The following is a 25,289-nucleotide window of genomic DNA, read 5'->3' as shown; positions in this document are numbered from 1 at the left end:
GACGTCGACATTTCTAAATATTTAAGCGACGTGCATGCTTTAAAAGAAGGAACGGTTACGTAACCACTACAACCAGTGAAGTGATCAACAACAGCATGAGAGACGTGATGAGGAGGATGTCGCTCAAGGCTCAACTTCTACGACAAGATCACCCGCCTGGCATTTGTTGCCTTGTGCGAGATGGATTTTCTTCACAGTACCAGCAATAGGCGTATCTATTACCATCTCCATCTTCATTGCAGAAAGGACGAATAGTGGTTGTTTGGGTACAACCTAAAAGCAGAACACAGTTGATATGTACGTTATTACGTGGTGTAGTACGGCCAAAACGACACGAAGCACGGTTCAGTTGCGTAAGCGGATGCGCTCGAAGCGGTCCGGTAGAGCGTAGCGGTTGGGATCGTGGTGGAACCCTCGCTAGCATCATTGATCGCTGCAGTTCGCGAGTTCGGTCCTACCCCGATCGCAACCGCTGTGGCAACCGCGCCGATTCGCGCGCAGCCGCTTACGCAACCACTTCGTGCTTCGTATCGATTTCGCCCGGCTATACCAGCTAAGCACCGGCAAACAATTTTGTTTTTTTTTTCTATGTTCCTCGTCATTCTGTTTGGACAATGGTAAGGATCTCATATAAGGAACAGGAGTGAGTTGCGGATAAAATTATTAGTGGAATTATGTACTATTACCATGAATCAAACATATTCAAAAATAAGTGATAAAATGACGATACAATGAGCTACAATAACTTTACAGTGAAAATGGTAGAAATACAGCTAACCTTATCTCCTTCCTTGACTTTCAGTTCAAGGATTTCGCCAGGCATAGGTGCTCCGATCGATCCACGCACTCCTGGTAGTGCTTTTGCTCGCGTCACAATATCCTTCAAGGAGATGATTTCTTCTTCACTTTGTAATTCGAATTTTTTTACTTTTATTTTCTTTATTCGAATTTTTACTTCGAGCAGGGGAAAAAAAGAATTTCTCACCTTAGATGCTTCCTTATCCTGTATGAACATGCTTCTCATTTGCCCGTTCAGATAGAAGAACACTTCACGTTCTCCTCGTTTGTTCAGCTTTCCTTCAGCAAGTAATTGGATAGCGAGTGTCTTTCCTTTCTCGATTTCCACCTTAAAAGCGGAAATCAAAAATCTATACGAAAAAAAGCTAAGGAATCTTTAACTGAGGTCAGAGGGTATTTATGGGAAAGAGGATTCATTGTGTCCGTCATTTACAAATCAACAAGGCGGTAATTTCCTTGAGGAATGAAGAAAAATGTGGAATGACGCCAGACAATCCCTCTGGGATTCCACCCATTCGCGTTTGATTTCAATTCAAAATCCTTTAAGGCCTTATGAATGCATGTGCAGCCTATAGAATGACTTGCGGGGGCTAACTGATCCCTCAAGTCAGTTTTTATCCTCCTGAACAAGTTTGGTGCCAATCCATTGACCCTGCATCAAAGGCTTGGTTAGCCTAGAGCAGTTGCGAACCAAGCAGTGACTGCGGAATCTCTTACCACTGCGCTACCCATACTTTCAGATTATCTTTGTCTTATTTGTAAAATATTATTCTATTTTCTTCACTTTTTTGGGCGAGTGTAGCGCGGTCGGTTAGAGATTCCGCTGCCTGCACGATTGATCAGAAGTTCGAGTCCGCCCTAGTGCTCACCAAGCCTTTTATCACTTCGGCGTCGATAAATTGGTACCCAGAATTGTCTGGGTGGATAAAAACACTGACTTGACACATCGGGTAGTCCCACAAGTCATTGTATAGGCCTGTTACATGTTCGTAATCCTCAAACGATTCTGAATTGAAGTGAACGTGGTGGTGGGTCCTAAGCGGATTGATTGACGCCAGACACTATTCTTTATCCTTAATTATTCTAAAGAAAACATTTTTGCTGTGAAGACTTTGCTGTGGAGTCAAGGTCCTACTAAGTATTTCGATGGGACCCATATTATTAGGTCAAATCAAAATTTTCGAACCGATCGCAATGGTATGGTGGATGGTGGTCGAAAATAATGGAAATGAATTCAGGAAGATTCGACTAACTCACATGATATCACTAACTTCTACCTCCTTTCCTCAAGTCCCCTCGAACAATTCTCGCCTGGGTTTAAAAGGAAGAAGGAAGGAAAAAAAGGAAGAAAATGAAAAGGAGGAAAAACCTACATCGACCTCCTCAGCGATATCCAATCCGGTGAAGAATATCCTTGTTGGTAGCTTATCAACCGGTCCGTACATAGAACGGAATCGTTCGAATTCGTCGAAAACAGCTGGGAACATAGCGTGCGACATCACATCGTGTTCTCTTTAGAAAGAAAAATACTCGATTAAAATTATTAGGATAAAGTTACAGGATTTTTTGTTTACCTTAGCGTTCTACCGTGTTTCTCTTCCAAGTCTTTTTTCAACTTTTCCAGATCCAATGGGGGCATATTTTCACCAGCTCGTCGGCTTAGTTTTTCTTTTCCACGTAATACTTTTGTTCTTAACGGTTCCGGGAATCCGTATGGAGGTTGACCGATTTGACCCTAAATAGGAATTTTATTAAGGAGTGCGCAGATCCCACTAAAAACCCAACAGCTTATCACCTAACCTGCATGTATTCCACCACACTTTTCGGGAACGATAAGTCATCAGCGCGATCCACAAGTGTTTCCCGAGTCAAATTGTTTTGCACCATAAACTGGGCCAAATCACCAACGATCTTTGAGGAAGGTGTTACCTGAACGACAGGAAGATTTATTTTTGACTGGTAACAATGCATAAGTAAACAAATTTGATCAATATATATATATATATACAACATATCAATTAATATGGAGGCTATATTTATTGATTAAATGTAGAGGATCCTTTTAACTTTGATCTTTAGAAATATTCCAATGAATTGATGGTTTTGGCTTAGGATCCCACAAAGTTTCCGCGGCTATTCCTTTTTAAACTCCTTTCTCATTAATTTTAACGCACACTACACATAAGATAGAGCAGCATCTTGTTCAGATGATCTCCGCTAGCTTCATTTTTGTTTTTATCCCATTCGATGATGTGCTGCCTTTAAACCTAGTTCTGGACACTTGTTGCCTTTGTCTCGATAATTTAAAACGATTAAAGTGGCTAAATATGATGATCAAAAAATAGAGCTTGACCGAAAATTTCGTTATCGAGTTTATAATTGATGTATTCTTATCCTGAATAAATCCATACCTTAATAATATCGCCAAGGGCTAGATTCGCCTCACGATACATACGTTTCACCTCATCGAATTGACTGCCAAGACCGAGAGAGAACGCCTAAATGTGGTCAGAAAAAATCCTTTAAAAAAATCAGAAACAACTGAAAGAAAATAGAAGAAATTGTGGATATAGTGGAAAATGTCGTGGAAAATCGTGGATTGAAAATACCTGGAACTGTAAGTTAGTGTATTGTCCACCAGGGATCTCATGCTTGTAGACGTCCGCATTTCCACTCTTCATTGTGACCGCGCATTCAAATGGAGCATACAGCTGACGCGTGGATTCCCAGTAAGCAGAATACTTGGAAATATCATCCAGATTCAAGCCTAGAATGATCCAGAGCTAGCAATTATCGATGGGATCACATTGCGTTAATGGTAGACGAACCTGTATCGTATTTAGTTCCTTGTAGCGAAGCCACGATGGCACCCATACTAGGCTGACTGGTCATTCCACTCATGCTATCAACCGCTGCGTCCACCACATCAGCTCCGGCCTTAAAAAACAACAACAACAACTCCTGTCAACAACAAATCAACAACTCATCAGAACGACAACTCTTTATATTTATTTACTATTTATATTTGTTGCTTATTATTTATATTTTTACTTTTTATTTACATTCATCTTTATTATTTTTATTCATTTCATTTATTATTTCTTATTTACAATGTATGGGCCAGCACGCGTTCCAAAACCTCAACGATTACGAATTCCAGTAAAACGCGTTGGCGCATCCCGAGTGGATTGATACGCCAGTGACTTTATCCTTTATCCTTTATTTACATTCATTTATTTCTTTATTTTTATTTTTTCCTAAATTTATTCCATTAATCCCTATTTAATCGACTTTGAAATCCTCCTCTATTCTCTCAAAGCATCGAGATTTATTTATTTCTTTATGTTTATTTTTTTACCAAGTTTATTTCATTAGTCCCTAACTAAATAGCTTTAAAATCCTTCCCTATTCTCTCAAAGCATCGAGATTCTACTATAGGAACAAGTTTCAGGAAGCCGCCTGTGTCGACAGAAGAAACCAAGCTTTTTTCAAATTCACCTGAACCGAGTGCATCCGCTGAGTGTATTATTGGCGAAGTAAAAAAAAAAAAGAAAAATTAGTGATAGCAATTTTTTTATTAGCACTGTTGTGTTATACTAACATTTTTTTATTCTACTTTTTTATTAGCGCTAAATGTTGTAATAGTGTCGTCTAACCAGGATGAAGTGATCAGCCAACAGTGCTGCTCTAGGATCAAGAAGTAAACGTAAGGTAAAGTAATCGCCCTTATTCTGGATACGGTAAGAGTTACCTTTGCACATTCGAGCATCGATGCGACACCAGCTCCAGCGGTATCGTGAGTGTGTATATGAATTGGCATATCTGGGAATTTATCTCTTAGTGCACCGACCAGCATTCGTGCTGCTTCTGGTTTCAGGACGCCGGCCATATCCTGAAGTCAATAAGAAAAATATACAAAACTTTAAAAAGCAAATAGTTACGTACAGAAACAGAATTGTACACACCTTAATACACAATACATGAGTTTGAGCTTTAACAAGTTGTTCGGCAAGATCCAGATAGTATTGAAGATTGTACTGAGTTCTTGTCTTATCCGAAACGTCTCCAGTGTAGGAAATTGCGGCTTCGACCTGAATCCAACAAAAATTCAGTGTTTGTTTCCTTTAATTGAGCCGTACACAAGTTTTATATAATCTTCGCTTTAAATAGGAACTAGCCCTCTATTTAACCCCAGGAATCACCCCAAGAATCTGGAGTGGTACGGGTTTCAGGCGGATGATGCCTATCCGGGGTCGTAGATTCTCTGGAAGAAGCTGGTTCCGTTCATCGCTCCTTGTACCAGTGTAAACGATCCCGGAATGCTGTTTCTTATGAACGCATTCTCCCCTGTTGCAACGCGCCACCCTTGCGCCCCGCCTCCGCCTGCGATTCGTCAAATGAAATAAATTGCCCAATCGCGGCGGATTTTCGACGAATCGCAGGCGGGGCGTGGCGCGTTGCCAAAGAGGACATCGTAAGAAACAGCATTCCGGAGCTGTCTGTTTACAGTGACACAGGGAGAGATCAGTGGAACCACCCCTGCATACATAATCTACGACCCGATATACGTATACTCCAACAAAAATCCGTACAAGATTCCCAGATTCGTGGGGTGATGGGCTTTAAATCAAGTAGGATAACGAAAAAACTAAGCATTTCCGGGGAAAAATTGACTAACGCTACGCATGAGCGCAGTATTTAAGTATATTAAGGAAATATGTAGTCATTTCGTTTTTTTTTTTTTGTTTTCAAGTGATTCTACCTGAAAATTTCAGGGATTCGTCAAGAGAAAATCCATCCCCTACCCAATCGGACCAATACAGGCATTTTAGAAAGAGAGACTATACGAACGAAAAAAAAAACTTCTTGGAAAAAAAAAACACCTACCACACCACCAGCGTTTCCAACCGCATCAATACCGACCAATAAATTCGGCAGATAGTTCAGAGAATCGAATACACGGAAAACATCCATTCCAGATTTCACAGCTAATTCACAGAACCTAAGATAAAAATACAGTATAATACAGTAATGTGGCGTGGAGTGTAGGAAATTTTATATGATATAAGAATATCCACTTATTGATCACATTGTCTGGATAGTTGCTGTATCCGACTGCATTTGCTCCTCGTAGTAGACATTGGAATGGGATGTTCGGTATCAGCTTACGGAGTGTCTCAAGTCGTTCCCACGGGCATTCGTGCAAAAATCGCATCGTTACATCGAACGTTGCACCTGAGTACAATTGACTCATTAGAGTTTTGTAAGGGGAAAAAGTAAAATAAAATAAAAAATAAAATATAAGTAAATAAAATAGACAACAATAATAAAATAAAAATATAATAAGACAAAACAGATAGTAATAGTAATAAGTAGTAAATAAATATGGTAAATGAATAGAGTAAATAAGTAAATATATAATAGTAAATAGTAAATAAAACAGGTAATAATGATAATATTTTAAATATAGTAAAAGTCAATAAAGAAAAAAAAACAAGCAAAAACAAAACGGACCACTCAGGATTGCTACTATTTTCTTTATTTCTCTGTTTTTTTTTCCTCTCTAGTCCTATACAGTTCATCACTTTCCCATAGCCCTGTGATTCATCACTTTCCAATCTGGATAAATCCTCAGTTACAGTAAAAGGATAACCTTTTCCTGATAGAAATGGAGCGAGAATTACATACTTAGATAAAAACTTCACTTTTTCCTTATTAATTTAGCTCTTATTAATTCTAATCATTAAAGTGTAACGTCAAGTGGACAAAACCAAACATTTTCGATGCCGTTTTTTTTAAATCAAGTTTTTAAGAGCTGATCTACACGTACAAAAATATCTATTTTAGTGGTTGGTTAAGATTCAAAAGAAACTTTTCGCTGGAATTCCTCCAAACGAATTCCAATTCCATGCAACATTCCATAGGAGTATTATAGAAATAAATAAATTTTCATTGTTACTTTGATGTAAAATTCACGGTGGCTGTTTTTATAGGGTATGGATAATATGGACAAGTGCTGACTTCATTCTCGAACCTCAATTATAGAGCTGTCAAAAAAATCCCTTATTTTTTCCACATTTTCCAAATTTTCTAAATTCCGTTTCCATTGTGCCCCCTTATTAGCGTAAATTTCTAGGGAGCAAGCTGCTGCAAGCCCAATGCAGAGCTGAGATCACATTGGATATTTTCAAGCCCCATGCCTCGAAAAGTGAAATAAATAGGAAATAAAAGAAAGAAAAAGAATAGAAAAATAGGAAAAATGAAATAAATATAAATAATAAATAATAATAGATATTTTTGTACGAAATTATTAAGGGAATACGGATTACTAGCCATGTGGAGATTCAAGTGAACCTGACTAACTCCTTGAAATAGTTCTTATTGTAATATTTCGCAGTGCGAGGCACTGATCACCTCAAAACTCATCTCACCTCCCCAATCCTCCATCGAGTAAAGTTTAGGGAATGTGTAGCTAACGAATGGTGCAATCTTCACCAAATCGTACGTTCGAACACGTGTGGCCAGCAGAGATTGGTGGGCATCCCTATAAAACAAATTCCTCTTCACATTGATTTGCAGTGAGCTCTACACGAGGCTGTTAAATAATTGTATTTTATAATATTTTAATCATATTATTATTATTATTTAAAATTATGTAATTTTTATTAATAAAAAATATAATTTTATTTTAATAATTATATTATATTGGCTAAGGTTTCAGCAAAATCGCCTTTTTTAGAGGTTGAAGTACGTCTTCAGTTGAAACCTTCCGCTAAAAGAACACGGTAAGCTTAGCTCAGATTAGCTAAAGATTTCTCATAAAATAAAAAAAAATTCTGGTAAAGTGAGCTCCTTTCGCCCTGAGTTCGATTCCTCAACACGTAAAAAAAACAAATATTTTGTGTGTAGAGATGGTACAAGAGTAACAATTGTGAGAAATAAAAAATTCCGACAAAAGTTCCTCGAGAAACCAGATCCATGGATGGTTTCTAGTGCACAATTCCAAGGTACAGCATCAAACGAGTAGTAGAAGGTGCAGACGAAGATGAATAAGAATAAGAGGACGATGAATAGGAGAAGAATAATAAATTTAAATTCATTTCATTCGGAATTGGCGAATCGCAGGCGGGGGTGCAAAGGTGGCGCATTGCAATAGAGGACGTCTTAAGGAACCACATTCCGAAGCCATCTGTTTACAATTTCAAATTAAACTAAATTAAACTTTAAATAAGAGGATGAACAGGAATAGGATTATTATTATTATTATTATTATTATTATTATTATTATTATTATTAAAAAGAATTATTAGATATTAGATATATTAGAGGAATTATGAAGAGACAAGGGCAAAAAAGAGTTGTATCATTTTTTGGAGGATAGGTGATAGCGAAGGTGAGGTTTGAGTGTTTCCTGACAAATTTTGTTTCTGCAAGTTTCTGGGAATTGTGGTAGCCGAGAGGACCCTGATCCCCTTACCCTTCGATACCTCTCGGGAGTAAAATATTTTCTCAATAATAAAATCTTCTTCTCGAATCTGGATGTTCCCGCAAAGAAAAACCACCAAAACATAGGAATGGGAAGTAGAAAACTTAGAAAAGTGGGAGGAAAGTCAGCATTTCCGCTGAGAAGACTTTTATATTGTCAAATAAAAAAAAAAAGAAATTCACATATGACTATTTCCCAATATTTTTTTTCGATTTTCTCCTATTTTCTTCTTTTATAGCAAAAAAAAGTGCAACGAAATCAAAGAAATCCACACTATATGAAGATATGATCATTTTCCGATTTTTTTTTTCCAATTTTCTCTTCTTTTTTTCAAACGGGAAAAAAAGCAAGAAGATTAGAAACAAACCGAAAAGTTGTATCAGTAATCATACAGCCGGGAACACGTCGTACAGCTCGTGCAAATGCTTCCGGACCCTCCTTAACGAGGACCTCTCGAAGACCTTTTGGTGGAGGTATATCTGTAAGGATATCATAATACTACAGTATACTAGCTCAATTAAAACTATACAAGCTTTCTACTACATGTATATATATATATATATATATATATATATATATATATATATATATATATATATATATATATATATATATATATATATATATATATATATATATATATATATATATATATATATATATATAGATTCTCCGATTCTCTGACACTCCTTCGATACGATTCTTTGATGTTAGACAACATGAAAAAAAAGAAAAAAAAAACGAAACAAGTTAGAAATTTAGCTAGGAGGAGATGTTCGTGCGAGATCTCCAAGACATGCATTCTTTCGCAAAAAAAATCGAAAAAAAAAACAAAAACGCGACAACGAGCATTCATGCAACACAGCAATCCTAAACACAAACAAAAAACAAACGAAAAATGCGATATTAAGTCAAACCCTACTTATATCCGCTTGAGTTTTCGCATATCCTGGAACAGAAAATTATTCGTATAGTATCGTCACTAGATGAAAGAATTGATATTATGTGGAGATGAAACGCGTAGATCTATTAAGATTATTATTAGCATCTAATAATATTATTGTAACATTATATAATTATTTATTACGATATTATTTAATTTTTTATACGATATTATTATTATTTTATTATTTTATTTGCAATTCTCATGAATGAGCAGGACTCACTGTGTGGCATACCCCGTAGCTTCATAACAACATCACACCGTTCCTTCGGCAAAGGAAGCACACCACGATTTTGACGTGGTGAGGAAATCCGTGGAAAAAGCTAGAGATGGGGTTGTGGATTGCAAGATCCGAGATGGTTCCGACCATCTCTCCCTAGTCTTCATAAAAAAAAACGGCGTGGGAACCGCTTTATTCCCTACGAGGTACGTTAGAACGTGTCTTCACGTACACGTTCCGGTCCCATCAGTAGCCTTGGTTCATTAGTTTAACCTGAATAGGCTGGTGAGAAGACATAATTGATTTTCGACCGCTCGCACTTGAACGCGGCGCGTGTGCAAGGGTGGCGAGCTGCAACTGAAATCGTCAAAGTCGTTCTTCCCGCTTCTTTCTTCCTAAACGTTTTCAAAAAAAAAGAAACGACGTCTTCCATGCCGTTTTTTTTTTGAAGACGTTTAGGAAGAGATGAGCTGGACCCCTGAATCCTGCAATCTACAACCTTGTGGATTTCCTCAAACCGTCAAATTTCATACGTTACGCTGCTTTCAATCATCAAACACCTCGAAGTCTGCATCAAAATCAAAGTCTGCATCAAAACCACTTCAAACAGTAACTTGATTGAAAAATTTGTTTCATTGTTAGATAATGAACAAATAGTTGATTTGGTAGTTTGGTTTGTTGTCCAGATAACCCTTGTTTTCTTCCAGGTTCCAGAAAAAAAGAAGCGGATCACACTTTTCCTCTCATGGTTGTGACAAGAAAGGCTAATAATAGCCATGTATTTGTTCCCCAATCTTTGAAATTTCGATTGAAATTGAAATTTCGAGCGATAACATTGAAAGATACAAAGAACTGTAAGGAACATTTTTGTAGCAAAACAAAGCAAAACGCAATATTCTTGAAAAGAAAAAAAAACATAGATAATGCTGTGCATTTACAAGTGAATGTATGGTTCTTTTTTACCTCTAAAGACAAAATGATAAGAGGGTTTGCGTTTCGATGCTAGCAAATATTTTACAGTTAAAGGAGATTTGTTAAGAGTCCTTAGGATATGAACGAACTTCAAAATTTCAACCTATCTTGAAGTAAATCACTCTTAAAGGCGTCATCCCACGAATCTGGGCTGGTATTGATTTTCGTTGGAGTACACCTATATCGGGTCGTAGATTATGTATACAGGGGTGGTTCCGCTCATCTTTCCTTGTATCACTGTACATAGAAATGACTTCGGAATGTTTTCCTTACGTTCCTTACGACGTTCCCTCTATTGTAATGCGCCACCCTTACGCCCCGCCCCGCCCCTGCCTGAGATTCGTCGAAAATCCATTCGGACGCCGCGATGGACAATTTATTTCATTCGACGAATCGCAGGCGGGGGCGGGGCGCAAGGGTGGCGCGTTGCAATAGAGGACATCATAGTGAGCTGTATTCCGAAGCTGTCCGTTTACAGTGATGCAGGGAGAGATGAGCGGAACCACTCCTGTATTCATAATCTACGACCCGATGTAGGCATACTCCAACGAAAATCCATATGCCAGATTCTTGGGGAGATCCCTTTAAAGACTTTTGCCTTATCTTCTCACTTTGCGTCATCATCAGAAATCTGAAACTTTTACTTTAACCTCCCGGCAAGTGTGTCTCTTCCACGATGAGAAAAATTACCTCGTAGCTAGTACAAAAAAGGTGGTAAGAAAAAAAAATAAAAGAATAGGAATACATGGTTTTTTGCATTTTTTTTACAGAATCTATACATATTTTGTATATGGTCAGTTATTTCTAAGAAAAAAATTCTATTCTAGAAAAATTACCATACGCTGCAAAACCTAAGTGATGCAGGAGAATTTTCTTTACGTAAGTTTAGTCGTAGTAGAAATCCCGATAATTTCCGTATGTTTCTGGATTTTAGTCTGTAGATGTAAATCATCAATTTCATTGAAGAGAAGTAGTCGACAGAGATTTTGTGATGTTGTTACCGTAGCGCGGAGTATGTCACAAGGATTGCGCTCCTTGAATCATTCATAACGAAATTAAGGATCAATTTTTAACAAACCCGGACGAATAGGTGGAACCGGCGGATCAGTATGTGCTGGTTTCAAATTAGTAGCAAGCGGTGTTGTTGGTCCATTAACCTGTGCACGGTAATTGGTTGCTTAGTGACTTTTCCTTAGAGAATTCCAGGAAAAAAGTCAGCTACATACCTGTACTTCACCTAAATAACTGAGCAATTTTTGTGCTCTATTCTGACTTGGTTTAAATTCGAATAATTCCGGATGTTCATCGATGAAATACGTGTCAACCGAGGCGTCATGGAATTCTGGTTGTGAGAGCACGTTGAGTAGGAAGGGAATATTTGTCTATAGTAATTTTAATTGAAAAAAAAATCCGCATCACAGCATCATAAGCATAAAGTCCAGGCACCTTCACTCCACGGATTCGGAATTCCTTCAGCGCGCGGATCATTTTAGCGCATGCGTTCGGATGATTTCGTGCGGATGCGATGACCTGGAGAATTTTCGGATTCGGGAGACACTTCGGAAACAGTACAGTTACAGTACGGTCAAAACGTCGTGAAGCTCGCTACATTTGCGTGAGCGGCTGCGTTCGAAGCGGAGCGGTGGCGAGTAGCGGATAGGCTCGAGAGGGGACCCTTACTAGCATCACTGATCGCTGCAGTTCACGAGGTCCCACGTCGAGTCTAGCCGAGATAGACCGCATCGCAACGCGTCGCTTCGAGCGCAGCCGTCTACGCAACTTTACGCAAGATTTTCTACTGTATAAAATGAGGGACAATGAAACACAAACGAACCTTTTGTAAAAAAGAATTCAAAAAATTACGAACTGGACCGTGCTTCGTGTCGTTTTGACCTAACCTAACTAACTATGGATATGCCCAAATAAGGTAGAATTTTGGAAGACGAGCAGGATCTTCCTTCTTTTCCTCTTTTTAATATTTTTTAATTTTTCATAGTTCGGCCAATTCTGCACCATTGTAGCTGTACCTTGACGAGGAGCGAATCATAGAACGGCGAGATCACGGAGCCAGCAAAAGCGGATGCAGAATCCAGACGAATGCCCATACCTTCACCAGATCGAAACACCTGAATCAGCGCATAATTAGATTGCATTTCGGGCAGCTACGCAGGCAAACCTCAATTCTGCCCGAGTCCGGTTGGAAGTTACGCGCTGGGTCCTCAGTTGTGACTCGACATTGAATGGTGGCGCCATGAGGGACGATCATATCCTGTGTCAGTTTCAAATCGGCTAATGTTTTCCCTTCTGCGATTCGTAGCTGTGCTTGTACGAGGTCGACGCTGAAAAAACAAAACGGGCAACACTGGAAATATCCTAATTTTTTTTCCCATAAGTGCAAAAATGTTTATTTGCTTATCCATGCTCGACTATCCTTCAAATCCTGGCATAAAAAAAAATGCGTAGCTTTTCTAGATTTCTGCTGATTTGAGCTTTTGAGTTAATAAAGACCATTACCAATCTTGGCTACAGCTCAAACAAATCAATAAAAGCTACGTTTGTTTGTTGTTTACTAATTTTTGTTTGTTGTATTTTTTATTTTATTTGTATCTATTCTGCTTATTTCACAATATCAAATATTGTTATGGGTTTCCGTGGAGAATTACAAACTTTATATTACTGTTTATTATTACTGTTTAAAATTATTTATTACTGGTATAACTGTTTAAAAAACGAAGAAATTTGTTTGTTTACTGATTGTGTATTTTTTGTATTGTTTATTTTACTTATACTCATCGTGTTTATTTTACAAAATCCGATAATGTAATGTGTTGTTTCCATAAAGAACTACTAACTTTAATGGTACTACTGCTTCTTAGGAAAGAAGAACTATCCTGAAAAAAAAGAACTAACGAACCCTGTGATTTCTTCCGACACAGTGTGTTCCACCTGTAGACGAGCGTTCACTTCTATGAAGTAATAGTTCCCCTTTTTATCCACCAAAAATTCGGCAGTACCTGAACTCAAAAAAAGAAAAAAATACGTCAATATCAAAAATATCAATCATTCACTGAAAAAACTAAGAAAAATCGATAAAATAACAAAGAGAAGGGCGAGGTCTCTTAATAATATCGTGAGTTCGGGAATTTGGTAAAACATAAACAACACTAAATAGCAGTTTTTTGAAATCTGTTTACGTTTTTTTTATATTTCGATCAACAATCAAAGGTGAATGCTAAACGTTCCAGTGATCGGATACAAGATCCTTGACACTGTATTCATGATACAGTATCCCAACACTGACGGATTTGTGAAAGAATGAAAAACAAACGTATTCTGACACCTCGTTCGTGTTTTTTCTTTCATTTCAACATTTTTCTCAAATGCTCCCCAAAGCTTTTTATCAAGAAATAAAAATCGATTCTTTGAGGAGGCATTGACTTTAATATATCTGATAGAAATATTCAAATTTCGTCAAAAAGTAAATTAGATAATTTGTAAAAATGTTTAATAGCTTTTTTCCGTTGAAATTACAGTAATTTTCAAAAAAATCTCGACCATTTTTGATCCAACATCAATATGGTACGGAAAAAAACTCTGGTGTGACTTTACGGAGTGAGAGCCCGGATCTCATTCCTCCACCCATTCCATCAATGGAAATAATTTTTTTTAAAATTACCATTTGTGGACTCGTACCATAGTTTTGTGTCCAATTCAATTTTCTTCAATTCCAACTTTTTTTTGTTCTATTTGGTATTAATATATTTATATTTATATTTATTGGTACATTTTATGTGCTTAAATACTGATAGATTTCACTGAGATGGAAGGGAAGGCCGCTAGATGGCAAAGATAAAAACCTAATTCATGGCAAAAATCCATTTTATTTTATTATTTCAATTTAACTTTTTTAAAATTAATTTTTAATTTTTTTAAAATTTTAATTGATTAATTTAATTTTTAATTTTTTAAATTTAATTTTAAGCTTGATTCACGGCAAAAATCCAATTTCTTTCATTTTGTTATTTTTATTTTATTTTTTTAATTTCGTAAAAATTCAGGAACCCGAAGTGAAAGATCGCCTCTACTTGAATCCACGCTCTCATCGCAGCATAAGTTCTGAACTGTTGCCGGCAGCAGTAATTAGTAAGTAGTAAGTAATAGTTTGTAGAAATTAAAAAAAAAATTCTGAAAAAAAACGAAACCTGCGTTTTGATAGCCGACATATCTTGCAATACGCAACGCATCGTCAAGGATTTTTTTTCGAATTTCAGCTGGGAATGCTGGAGCAGGTGCAATTTCAACTACCTTAATATTGTGTGTATATATGCTTCTGAATAAAAAAATAAATGAATAAAAAGATCAAATAAATAGCACGTACTTTCTGATGTCGTCGTTGTACGGAACAGTCACGTTCGCATAAATGAACAATGTTTCCGTAATTATCTCCTAAAAATAAGAGGGATTAATGCTACAAAGTGAAATTTTGCCTTGCTTATTTGATTTTTAAATTGACGCATCATCGAGGGTCTTTTTTCGAATTTCACCTGGAAACGCTGTGGAAACGCCCAGCTGCATGTTTCCAAAAAAAAGTTTTAGTGTAGAAAATGGGAAAATATTGAAATATCCTCGAGTACTTTCGAAAAAATCGTGTACTTTAAGGCACGAAAATATTTTTTTAAAAGAAAAATAGCCCACCAAGTAGCTGCACTTCAATATGTCTTGGTCTTTCAATGAATTTCTCAACGAACAACGATCCATCACCGAATGCAGCTTGTGCTTCCGAGAACGCTCGTTTAAAATTCTCTTGAAGCTGAATAGAGATTTTTTTGTGGTGAATTTGTGTATAAAATTAAAAATTCAATTAATGTGAATTATTTTTCTACCGTAAAATCACTAGTAATACCAGTCGTTTTTTTCTTGAATTAGCTGAAATATCCATTTCCTCAAAATCATGAGGTCAGCTTCAGCCAAAAAAAAAAAAAAAAAAAGAATTTGCAGAGATTTTCCACCATATAAAGTGAGCACCAATCAATTATAAACGAACCATTTGTTTAAAAAAATTCAAATTCGAACGAAATTTTTGAAATATTTCTTATTTCATAGGAAACGTCTGCATTTCTACAAATCATTTCGTCAAAAAATAATTTCTTCCATTTATGAAACATTTCTTACAACGTTTTAGTAATTCCTTCTTTCGTAGAAACTTCCGTGCCCACCTGGTCGGATACTCGTCCAACTCTATTCTTCGAGAACGAAATGAAGGAATCACTAAAACCTTGGGAAAAAATGTAAAATAAATTACTATTATCCTTTTTTTACTATTTTAAAGTAGAAAAATAAAGAAGAAAATAATAAATAAGAATAAGAACGGGAAATAATTCGTAGAAGATTATTATTTAGAGAATAAAATATTATTTAGAGACTATTTAGACAAACAATCTAAGGAAATGAAAATGTTTCTTATAAAATGAAAAATATAAATTATTTTAATGTATTTGTAAATAAGAATAAATAAATTAAAATTAAATTATTATTTTTATACTATCATTATATTATTAGGATTATACTATTTGATTATAAATGAATTTTGTCCCTCGTTATTTGGTTATTCGGTACTGGATGCGTGTAGATGAGAGAATTTTTGGTTGAACCATGAAATTAAGACCTGAAAAGATCCAGAAACCACGAACTCACATCCTCGATACGGTCCACACGACGCATACCACGTCCACCACCACCGTAGGCTGCTTTGAGAATAATTGGGGTACCGTATTGTGTGGCAAAGGCGAGCGCCTCTTCCACTTTCGTGATCGGTGCATCCGTTCCCGGGACCACTTGGACACCAGCCTCGATAGCCGCTTGGCGAGCAGCAACCTGTAACGATGTGGTCATGACATCTGTCCTTGTCTGAAGATGATATACGCTAGCCTCGTACCTTGTCACCCATCCTAGCCATAACATCTGCGCTTGGACCGATGAATGTGATCCCGGCCTCGTCGCAAGCTCTTGCAAAATCGGAACGTTCCGACAAGAACCCGTAACCCGGATGAATTGCGTCCACATTGTGCTGAACGGAGGAGTTTGTGGATTAATTCCAGGATAAAAAATAACAAATAGAACCAACCTTTAGGGCAGTATCAATAATTTGATCTATTGCCAGATATGCGGCAACTGGTGGCAGTCCTTTTCCAACCATATATGCTTCATCGGCTTTCAAACGATGCATCGAATGTTTGTCCTAAATAAGATCAACAACACATGAATTACACTCGAAATAAGGAGATTTTTTCTTTTAAACCCTTTTTTTCGAGATTTTTTTTAAAGAAAAGCTAACATATCCTCTTTATTCTTATTTTTATTTTATATTTTATTTTATATTCCTTGCCCTTGTCCCTTGCCTTTACTTATCCCTGCTCATTCTCATTCTACTGTTTTCTTGTTGTTGGATTTTCTATTGTTTGTTTGTATTCATTCCTTGCCTCTTACTCTTGGCACGCCTTTGAGCGTAATAAATAAACAAACAACTAAGTAAATAAATAAATAAATAAATAAATAAATATTACTCTAGTCATAGACAGATAGAAACTTTTCTCCTTTCCAAAAACGCTACTTCAAAAAAAGATAAATGCTCTTTTCAAAAGAAGGGAACAAAAAATCTTTAAAATCTTAAAAATCTTTAAAAAGTTTATATAAAAACTAAATGCACAAGTTTTACATTGGTATATTTCAATGATATTCTCAAAAAAGACTTTTTTTGGAGAAAATTTGAATTTTTATCATAAAATCAAGCAGTGGCTGTTCGTTCGGAGACATTTAAAAGAGGACAAACAGGAGCAGATATCAGAAATCCAGTCGGAAATAATGACATAATTAGCGTAAGTTCGAAATTTTCTGGAATATATATTGGTCTCTATGACAGTTCCGCGTATTGTGCGGAATAGACTCCATTAACTTGTCGATAACTGTAATAACCGTATCCTTCTCCCAAACCCATCCTTTATTTATCCGTCAGCAGCGCCATCGCGGCGTCCGAATGGATCTTCGACGAATCACTGGCGGAGGCGGGGCGCAAGGGTGGCGCGTTGTAATAGAGAACGTCGTAAGGAACTGCATTCCAAAGCTGTCTATTGGTGCAGGGAGGAATGAGCGAGATCCCACCCGTTTTTGCAATCTTCGTCCCCATTTAGCTTTTAGTTGTCGGAAATCCATACCACTTCTCCATAAATCCATCCATAAACACTTCAGATTTCTGATTTCGTGGGAACGCCTTTAATACTTTTACACTGGTCATTCCACCATGCACAGCCGATTGCTCCCGTTTACATACCTAATTTCAAGCTCTCTGACGTCCTTGGATCTTCCCCTTCCGGTTTGTTTTTCCCCCACACCTTATAGCCTCATTCCATAGGCGTGAAACTTTGACCGTAATAAAGTTTGTTAACAATCTTGGCTGTTGCTAAATTGGACTATCGACAAGTTGCGATCAATTTATTATTTGTTATATTTATTTATTTACTTATTTATATTAGTTATTTTCTTTATTTTCTTGCCAGCCCAGCGCTTCGGCGCCGTGCGCCCTAGCGGTCGTTTCCTGGCCCACCTCAAAGAATGTCCTGTGCCTCGTGCACCCACGTATTCAATGATAACAGCCGATCACGCCACTTCCTAACGTTCCAAGGTTCGTTCTATGAAAGAACACTCAACACACGAGGCTCGTCGGATCGTTCTGTTTGGGATTTCCAGGATCAGAGTAGCAGCTTTTCAATCAGGGTATGATGCACATTGAAAAGAACTAAGTAAACAAAGAATGAAAACTGTTAATTGGTGTGTCAGTGCCTTTTGAAACCATTGAATATTTATATTTATATTTACATTTATATTTATTTTCATATATTTACATTAAATACACATTTTATATTTTTATTTATTCATTATATTTAAATTTTCTAAATTTATTTGTTGTATATTTATGCATTATTATTATTGTATATGTGTTATTTATCATATATTTATGTTAAGTTTATTTATTTATTTATTTACAAATATATTATATATTTATATTACATTTATTATTTTTATTTATATAATAGAAAACAAACATGGGACTAGTAAGCAGGTCCCAGGTATTGTGTATTTATTTATCCATTAGCACGAAAGTTCGATTTTCCTTGAATCTTGACATAGAGATTTATTCATATTATTTTCATATTTATATTATTCATATTTATATTTATTGACTTATATTTATTTTATTTATTTAATGATTTGACTTATTTTATTTATTTAATAATGTGTTGAGCTTGAACTCGAGATCTAATGGATTAGATGCTAATGATTAACACCTGGGACACCTGGCTGATTAGTTCCATGTTTGTTTTCCAATGCAGAACGATTGATGACGAGTTTCAAAAAAAGTTTCAAAAATAGTTTTTCCACAAAAAAGGAGTAAAAGGAGAACTAAATGGCCATAGTAGCGTTAAAAAAAAACCAAAAAAAAAGAACTAAACTAATGTGCTATAAACTTATTTTTCCTTAGTTCTGAGAAACAAATTTAATATTATTTAAATTTAGACTAAATTAATTAATTAAAAAAATAATTTTGGTCCAAAAATTGTCTAATTGTCCCTAATTTGCCATCTAAGAATTTCAATGAAATGATAACTCTGCCGTAGGTTCAAATAATTTGATAATAAAAGCTTTAGAACGTAGAAAATAGAGATCGAGGGTTATTTTTGTTTAAAAATGAGCTCATTTGCTCACATTTTTCCAGAAAACATAACTTTAATACAAAAATTGTACATCTTTGATTTATTGTCTAAGATTTCAAAAGAGACAATCTCTAAAAATCAATTATTCTTTGACCTAAACTTATTTATTCTTCGTTTTTCATTGCCCTCTAAAATCTCCCAAGAAACGATCTTCAAAAATCAATCTTTGTGGTAGGAACTTATTTGTTCTGAAATTCTGGCGAACAAACATTTTATCGAAGAAAACAAATCGCATCTTCAGTTTATCTTTCCAGAGATTCCAAAAGAAATGATCTTCAAAAATCAATCAATCTCCTGTAGGCATATTTATTTAGCGTTCTAGACATCACTTTATCATTTTTTTAAAAAATACCTGGAACTAAGAAGCACATCCTAGTGTTGATCCTTGCAATCTAAAATCTAGTAGACTTCGAGTTCAACCACAACACCGTCATTCATTGAATAATGTTTATGGAAGGTACTGACAGTACCAATTAACAGTATTCATTTTCTTCCTACTGCTGACATTGACATTACTAATTTATATTTCAATTTTTTTCCCACGTACGTCTTTTCACTGTACAGCATGGACTGATTGAAAAGATTTGCCTCGATCGGAGACTATTTTTTTATACTTCTACTTTTATACTTTTTTTTATACTTTTATACTTACTTTCACTTTTTTATACTTTATACTTTTTATACTTTTATACTAATTTCACACATTAATGTTGAAGTCTGGGCATTAAAAAAAATGTGACTGTGAAAACATTATGACTCCATTATTTTTGCACTAATTTCTCTAATTTCTTTTCTCGAAAATTTCTCGAAAAATCTATTTCGGGGAGAATACCTGAACGAATGTTCTCAGTCAGACAGAAGTACTTTCTTTTTTCTTTCAGGTGCACAATTGGTGTTTGTGAATATAATATATCAATAATAACACGTGATAATGGGGCGGGTGTGGCGCAGTCGGTTAGAGGTCCATTGTAGCCACACGGTCGAGGGTTCGAATCCGCCCCGGTGCTCACCAAGCCTTTCATCCCCCCGGCGTCGATAAATTGGTACCAGACTTGTCTGGGAGGATAAAAACACCGACTTGACACATCCTCTAGCCCCCCCCCCCCCAAGTCATTGTATAGGCCAACACGCGTTCCAAAAACCCCAACGATTACGAATTTCAGTAAAACGCGTTGGCGCATCCTAAGTGGATTGATACGCCAATGGCTTTATCCTTTATCCTTTATCCTAACACATGAAAAGGGCTACATTTGTGATCGCGGTGTGTGTACATACACTTGAAAGTGCGGCGTTTTCAAATTTCAGTGAAAAACAATTATTGAAAGTGACATAGGCACCATCAATGGGTTGTATCACTCTCAGTATATTTAATTTGTATTTGTATTGTATTTGTAATCATATTAATTACATTTGAGAAACTCTTCTTTAAAAAAAGTATATTTGAATTTGTAATTTGTTAATTTGAATTTTTTTCTTACCAGTTACAAAGTCAATACCTATCTTATAATAATAGATTTTTTCTCCCACCAAAAAAAAAAGAGAGAAAAACGCTATCGAACGATTTTTATTGTTCGAAAAACTTGAGTAAAATCCTGAACCTTTGTTCATTTCATTAAATATTTCCTATTATTTAAAATAATATGCTATGATATTTACAGTTATATTTATAATATCACTATATATTTATACTAGTATTCAATTTTTTTATATTAAGACAATAAATTTGCCGATTCTTAAAAACATGTTATATTAATAATTTGTTCTTAAATATTTTTATATCCAGACAATCAATTTTCCGACTTAAAAGAAATGTTCTCATTCAGACAAAAGTGTTTTCTTTTTTCTTTCAGGTGCACCATTGGTGTTTGTGAATAAATAAATAATAATAATATAAATAAATAAAGTATTTAAGATATGCTTTTTACAAGTTCACCCCTATAATTGCTCCACATTCTCTCCTAATTGTGGTTTGCAACGATAAAGGATCTCAAAATTAGTGAGCTCTTCTGCTTGGGGTCCCCTCAGGAGTTCGCGCAGGGTCCCTGAAGGACTTCTGTGTTCTGGGTTAAGTTTTTCACCCGAACCCTGGTCACCGTTTATCCAGGGTACCATTTATCTAGTGTATCTAGTGTTCTGGATATGGAAAAAGGGTCCCACGCCAGAATTTTTCGCTTTCTGTGCCAGGAAAATGACCTCTCAACCCCCACCATACAAGTGCTCTGAAGACCGAACCTTGTTCTATGAAACTTAGGCGGAATTCTATTAAACTCTATTCTTTCTTATATCTGTTTTCAAATAAACAAATGGATAAATAATCAAAAAATCATCTCAAATTCGCTGGAATCAGCTGATTGATTATAGCTGTCCGTATTTGATCGTTCAAATATTTGTGTGATCATTCTCTCATTGTTTGACGTGACGTACAGTACACATTTCACATTTACCACGTATTTCTCCAGGGCTTATCTGCCCAAACTGTCTCTCTCTCCCTCTAAACTATCTCCGACCTGTATGTAACATATTTCAATATTATAAGAAATAACAGAGGTACTGTAAGGTACTGTAGTGAAAAATCCCGACACCTACTCACCTGCTCACTGTAGATCGCCACCGAGGTCATATCCAACTCGGTAAGAGCTCGAAATACTCGAATAGCAATCTCTCCTCGATTCGCCACCATCACCTGGAATATTTGTAATTTAATTTTAAATCAGGGGAATTTTTGTGTCCCCCCCCAGAGAAAAAAGTGAGCTGGAATTTGAATTTTTCGAAAAAAAAAATTTAAAAAATTGTAGCAAATTTAGATAAATACAGCGCAATTCTCGCACTGTTCGATCCGTTGCCAGTCTTTTGAGACTCGCCTGGAACTAAGGATATGAGAAAATATTTTTAAAAAATCTTGCACAAAAGAAATTCCATTCCCAGGAAAGTATTCCAGAGAAAACCAAAAGTTACAATAGTAAAAACAAAAGCAGTGAATAAATGGATAAATAAATAAACAAAAAGGTAAAGAAATGAATAAATAATAAATATAATGTTATATTCAGTATCGCATGCATCCACAGATATATAATTTCGTATAATCTACTGATGTGTAGGAACTACTATTATTTACTATTAACTAGCATTTTCTATTATTTATTTACTATTTATTTACTATCTGCTACTTTTCTAAGTCAACTCAAAATCAAATGACATACCTCTGCTTATTTTTTCATTTCCACTAGCTCGGAATTCTCTTTCTGAATGAATAAAACTGATTGCTGTAAAATTACTGTAAACGATTGGTTTCAAATCAAAGCACTGCTATGGTTTGTTTCGTTGAAAGAGAGATTTTAAAAGGTTAGATGAAAACTCAACGATTTCAGTTGTACTATTTAATTTTTGAATAATTTAATTTCATGAAATAAAATTTAATGAATAAATAAAAATTCTGAACAGTAAACATCCAATAAATGGAAAGATTCTTATGTAATATTCATGTAAAACATTTTTTTTCTTCACATTCTTTCAGAGACCACAATACCTTTACTGTAGGTGCGGTAGGTGGTTTTCCAGAGCTGAATTTCGAAAAAAAAAACCCAAGACCAAAACCGAAACCGAGATCAAAATTCGTTGTGGACAAAATCCTTTCGATCGGGGAAAAAAATCGAGTTTTCCCTAGTTTTTTTTCCGAATGTATTAGGAAGTTTTCCAGAATGAAAAAAAAAACAACTCTTTTACATTAAAAAAAAACCTTGCAACAGTTATTTTAGCATTGTTTTAGGAAGGTTTCTAGGAAAGAGAAACAAATGAAATTTATAAAGAGTTCCCTGTAGAAATCAAGAAAAACAATGAAAAAAAAATCAAGAAAAATGCTATATTTTCATAGAACTTCACCTTTTTAAATGTTTTTGTCTTTGCGACAGCGTACGTTCGTCGCTGTAGGAAGCATAGTCGCCGCAGCATCACATCTGTGGTGCGCAATAGCCGCATCTTCTTCGATCAGGAGATGATCCGCAGGGATTCCGACGGCACAACAATGGAGAAGAGAGGAATCTACCTTCACAAAACGAACTGAAAGACGTGCGAGAACAGAGATAAGCAATCAACTACGGGAAAAACTTATATAATAAAAGAAAAACTGCATTGCATCCATTCAAGTAGAAAAAAAAAGGACTGGAGAACGACGAAATGGTGGCGATAAACGTTTTCTTATCAAATACCTACTGTTTCTTCTTTGAATGGGGCAAAAATGGATGGAGAATTTCTCCGTGCTCTTTTTTTTCCGGACGATTCAAGCACGTGACAACAATGATAAAGATTATAAAGATTAAGTGAAGTGAAAAGTTTTGAGCGTTTTCTTTTTCTCTTTGCTGCTTTATTTCGACGATGAAATTAACATAGTTAGAATTAATCGATTTCGATCAAATATGAGCCATTTTCTCTGGTGATTTTTGTATATTTTGATGGCAATTTTTCACATTTCCTTCCAATTAAATTAATTTTGATTAAAGAATTATTCCTCCGTCCTTATTGACTCGACCACCACATTTTCACTGAGCCTCTCTTGAGGCCAAGGTTGTACCGTCAAAAAAAAATTTTGCCTGGATTTTTTTTTTGCGCTTGGAAAGGTAATAGTGGCTTAGTGCTAGGTCTAGACTGTACGTCGAGCGCGATAGAACCACCGATCCAAGTTCTCGGAGCTTCTGAGATGTCGCTGAAGATGTAAGCGGCCTGGCGTTATCCTGAGGGAACACAATTCCTTTCCTATTAGCTAATTTCGGCCAATTCTAGTCGATCGTCTACTTCAATCTGCTCATTTTTTGACAGGAGAGGTCAGAATTCAGTGTCTGGTACGATGAGGGGAGCTCATAGTCCTGTGTTAGTCGCTTCTAATCCCAGCAAACACACAGGCCAACCTTCTGGGCCGTTTATTCGGGCTTGCCGATCGTTTGGGTCGGCTCATCAGGATTGGACCAAAATGTTCCCGATTTTTTTCGGCCACAATTTCACCTCAAAATCGCCGTAGACTATATGACCCGATGTGATGTTCAAATCACCAGATTTGACTAACTAAAGGGATCTAGGGAAAACGCTCAGAGCTTTTTACTACACCTAATTTATTATAATTAATATTAATTACTAATATCTATTATATTAGAAGTGGAAAGCACGATAGTACTGTCTCTGTCATAGTGAGAATATCCATTTTGCTACTATTAAAAAGTAAAAAAGCAGTGGAATAAAATCCCGAGGAAACGAAGAAAACGACTTGGAACATTGTAAAAATAACAACTTATTAATCCACCAATCCTAAAGTAACCTGGCACGAAAACTCGGAGAAAAAATTCCAGATTACTTCTATTTCAAAAGGAAACCATTACTACTGAGGGAAAATCTGATTGGAAAAAGCAGAAAATCTAGCAAAACAAGCAATTGATAAGTTTGGCAGCAGTTGGTCAAAAATATGATAAAGATGGAGAAAACGATAAAAAATAAAACACAATGTTGAGGTAAAAGGAAACAGCACCAAGATTTCAGAAGAGAAAATTGTGGTAAGAAAAAAATAGGAACTTTCTTAATTTTTCAACTACAAAGAATTAGAAACTGGATTTCCTGCTCGGAGATGGTAGCAGGGAAAGTACGTAAGCAAGGCTAAATAAAATTCTGACAAAATAATTTTCTCCTTTTACTACTAAAGTCCAAATAAAGAAATACAAGTTATGTTAACTTATTCTAATTCTAATTTAAAGAATAAACCTGAAAAGAAATTGACTAGTTATAATTCTAATAAAAAAAATTAATTTGGAAAAAATTTAAGCCTAGATAACCAATTATCTATGTTATTTAGGCCTCAATCATTTACTTTTACCATTTATGATCTGCACCGCCAAAATCTTCGATACGCATCCGATCAGTAGATCAAAAAAGATCGTTCGTGGTGCTGTGGTGACGGGTTGATTGTCCAGGGCGGCTTAAAGGCATCACCCCACAAATCTGAGGTGGTGCAGATTTCAGGTGGAGTGTTCGTATGCGGGATGGGAGATTTATTGAAGAAATTAAGAAAAAAGAATTCACTTTTAAATATTCGCAAAGTTTCCAGGAACACTTCGTTAAAGT

General features: G+C 35.8%; 1 protein-coding gene across 2 annotated transcripts; it reads right to left on the bottom strand.

Moving 5' to 3' along the window:
• Window positions 1-123: 123 nt before the first annotated feature.
• Window positions 124-23,162, bottom strand: RB195_012772 (uncharacterized protein; the record flags this gene model as incomplete). Of its 2 annotated transcripts, XM_064202305.1 has the most annotated exons (30): window positions 124-273; window positions 779-880; window positions 986-1,126; window positions 2,172-2,310; window positions 2,373-2,533; window positions 2,599-2,727; window positions 3,210-3,296; window positions 3,408-3,565; window positions 3,627-3,735; window positions 4,550-4,690; window positions 4,764-4,889; window positions 5,686-5,800; window positions 5,877-6,033; window positions 7,230-7,342; window positions 8,652-8,763; window positions 9,207-9,233; window positions 11,498-11,576; window positions 11,646-11,801; window positions 11,866-11,949; window positions 12,447-12,545; window positions 12,596-12,758; window positions 13,334-13,433; window positions 14,622-14,724; window positions 14,798-14,865; window positions 15,115-15,229; window positions 16,114-16,293; window positions 16,355-16,486; window positions 16,544-16,657; window positions 21,778-21,870; window positions 23,067-23,162. In XM_064202305.1, 30 exons carry the CDS (start codon window positions 23,160-23,162, stop codon window positions 124-126), a joined length of 3,549 nt encoding a protein of 1,182 aa, XP_064058186.1. The 2 variants fall into 2 exon arrangements, with proteins under 2 accessions (XP_064058186.1, XP_064058187.1); XM_064202306.1 differs by lacking the exon at window positions 9,207-9,233.
• Between the last annotated feature and the right edge of the window lie 2,127 nt (window positions 23,163-25,289).

This window comes from Necator americanus, chromosome V (genome assembly GCF_031761385.1).
Source record: "Necator americanus strain Aroian chromosome V, whole genome shotgun sequence".
Taxonomy (NCBI): Eukaryota; Metazoa; Nematoda; class Chromadorea; order Rhabditida; family Ancylostomatidae; genus Necator; species Necator americanus.
Note: the sequence above shows the minus strand (reverse complement) of the source record. Positions and strands in the feature narration are given on the sequence as shown.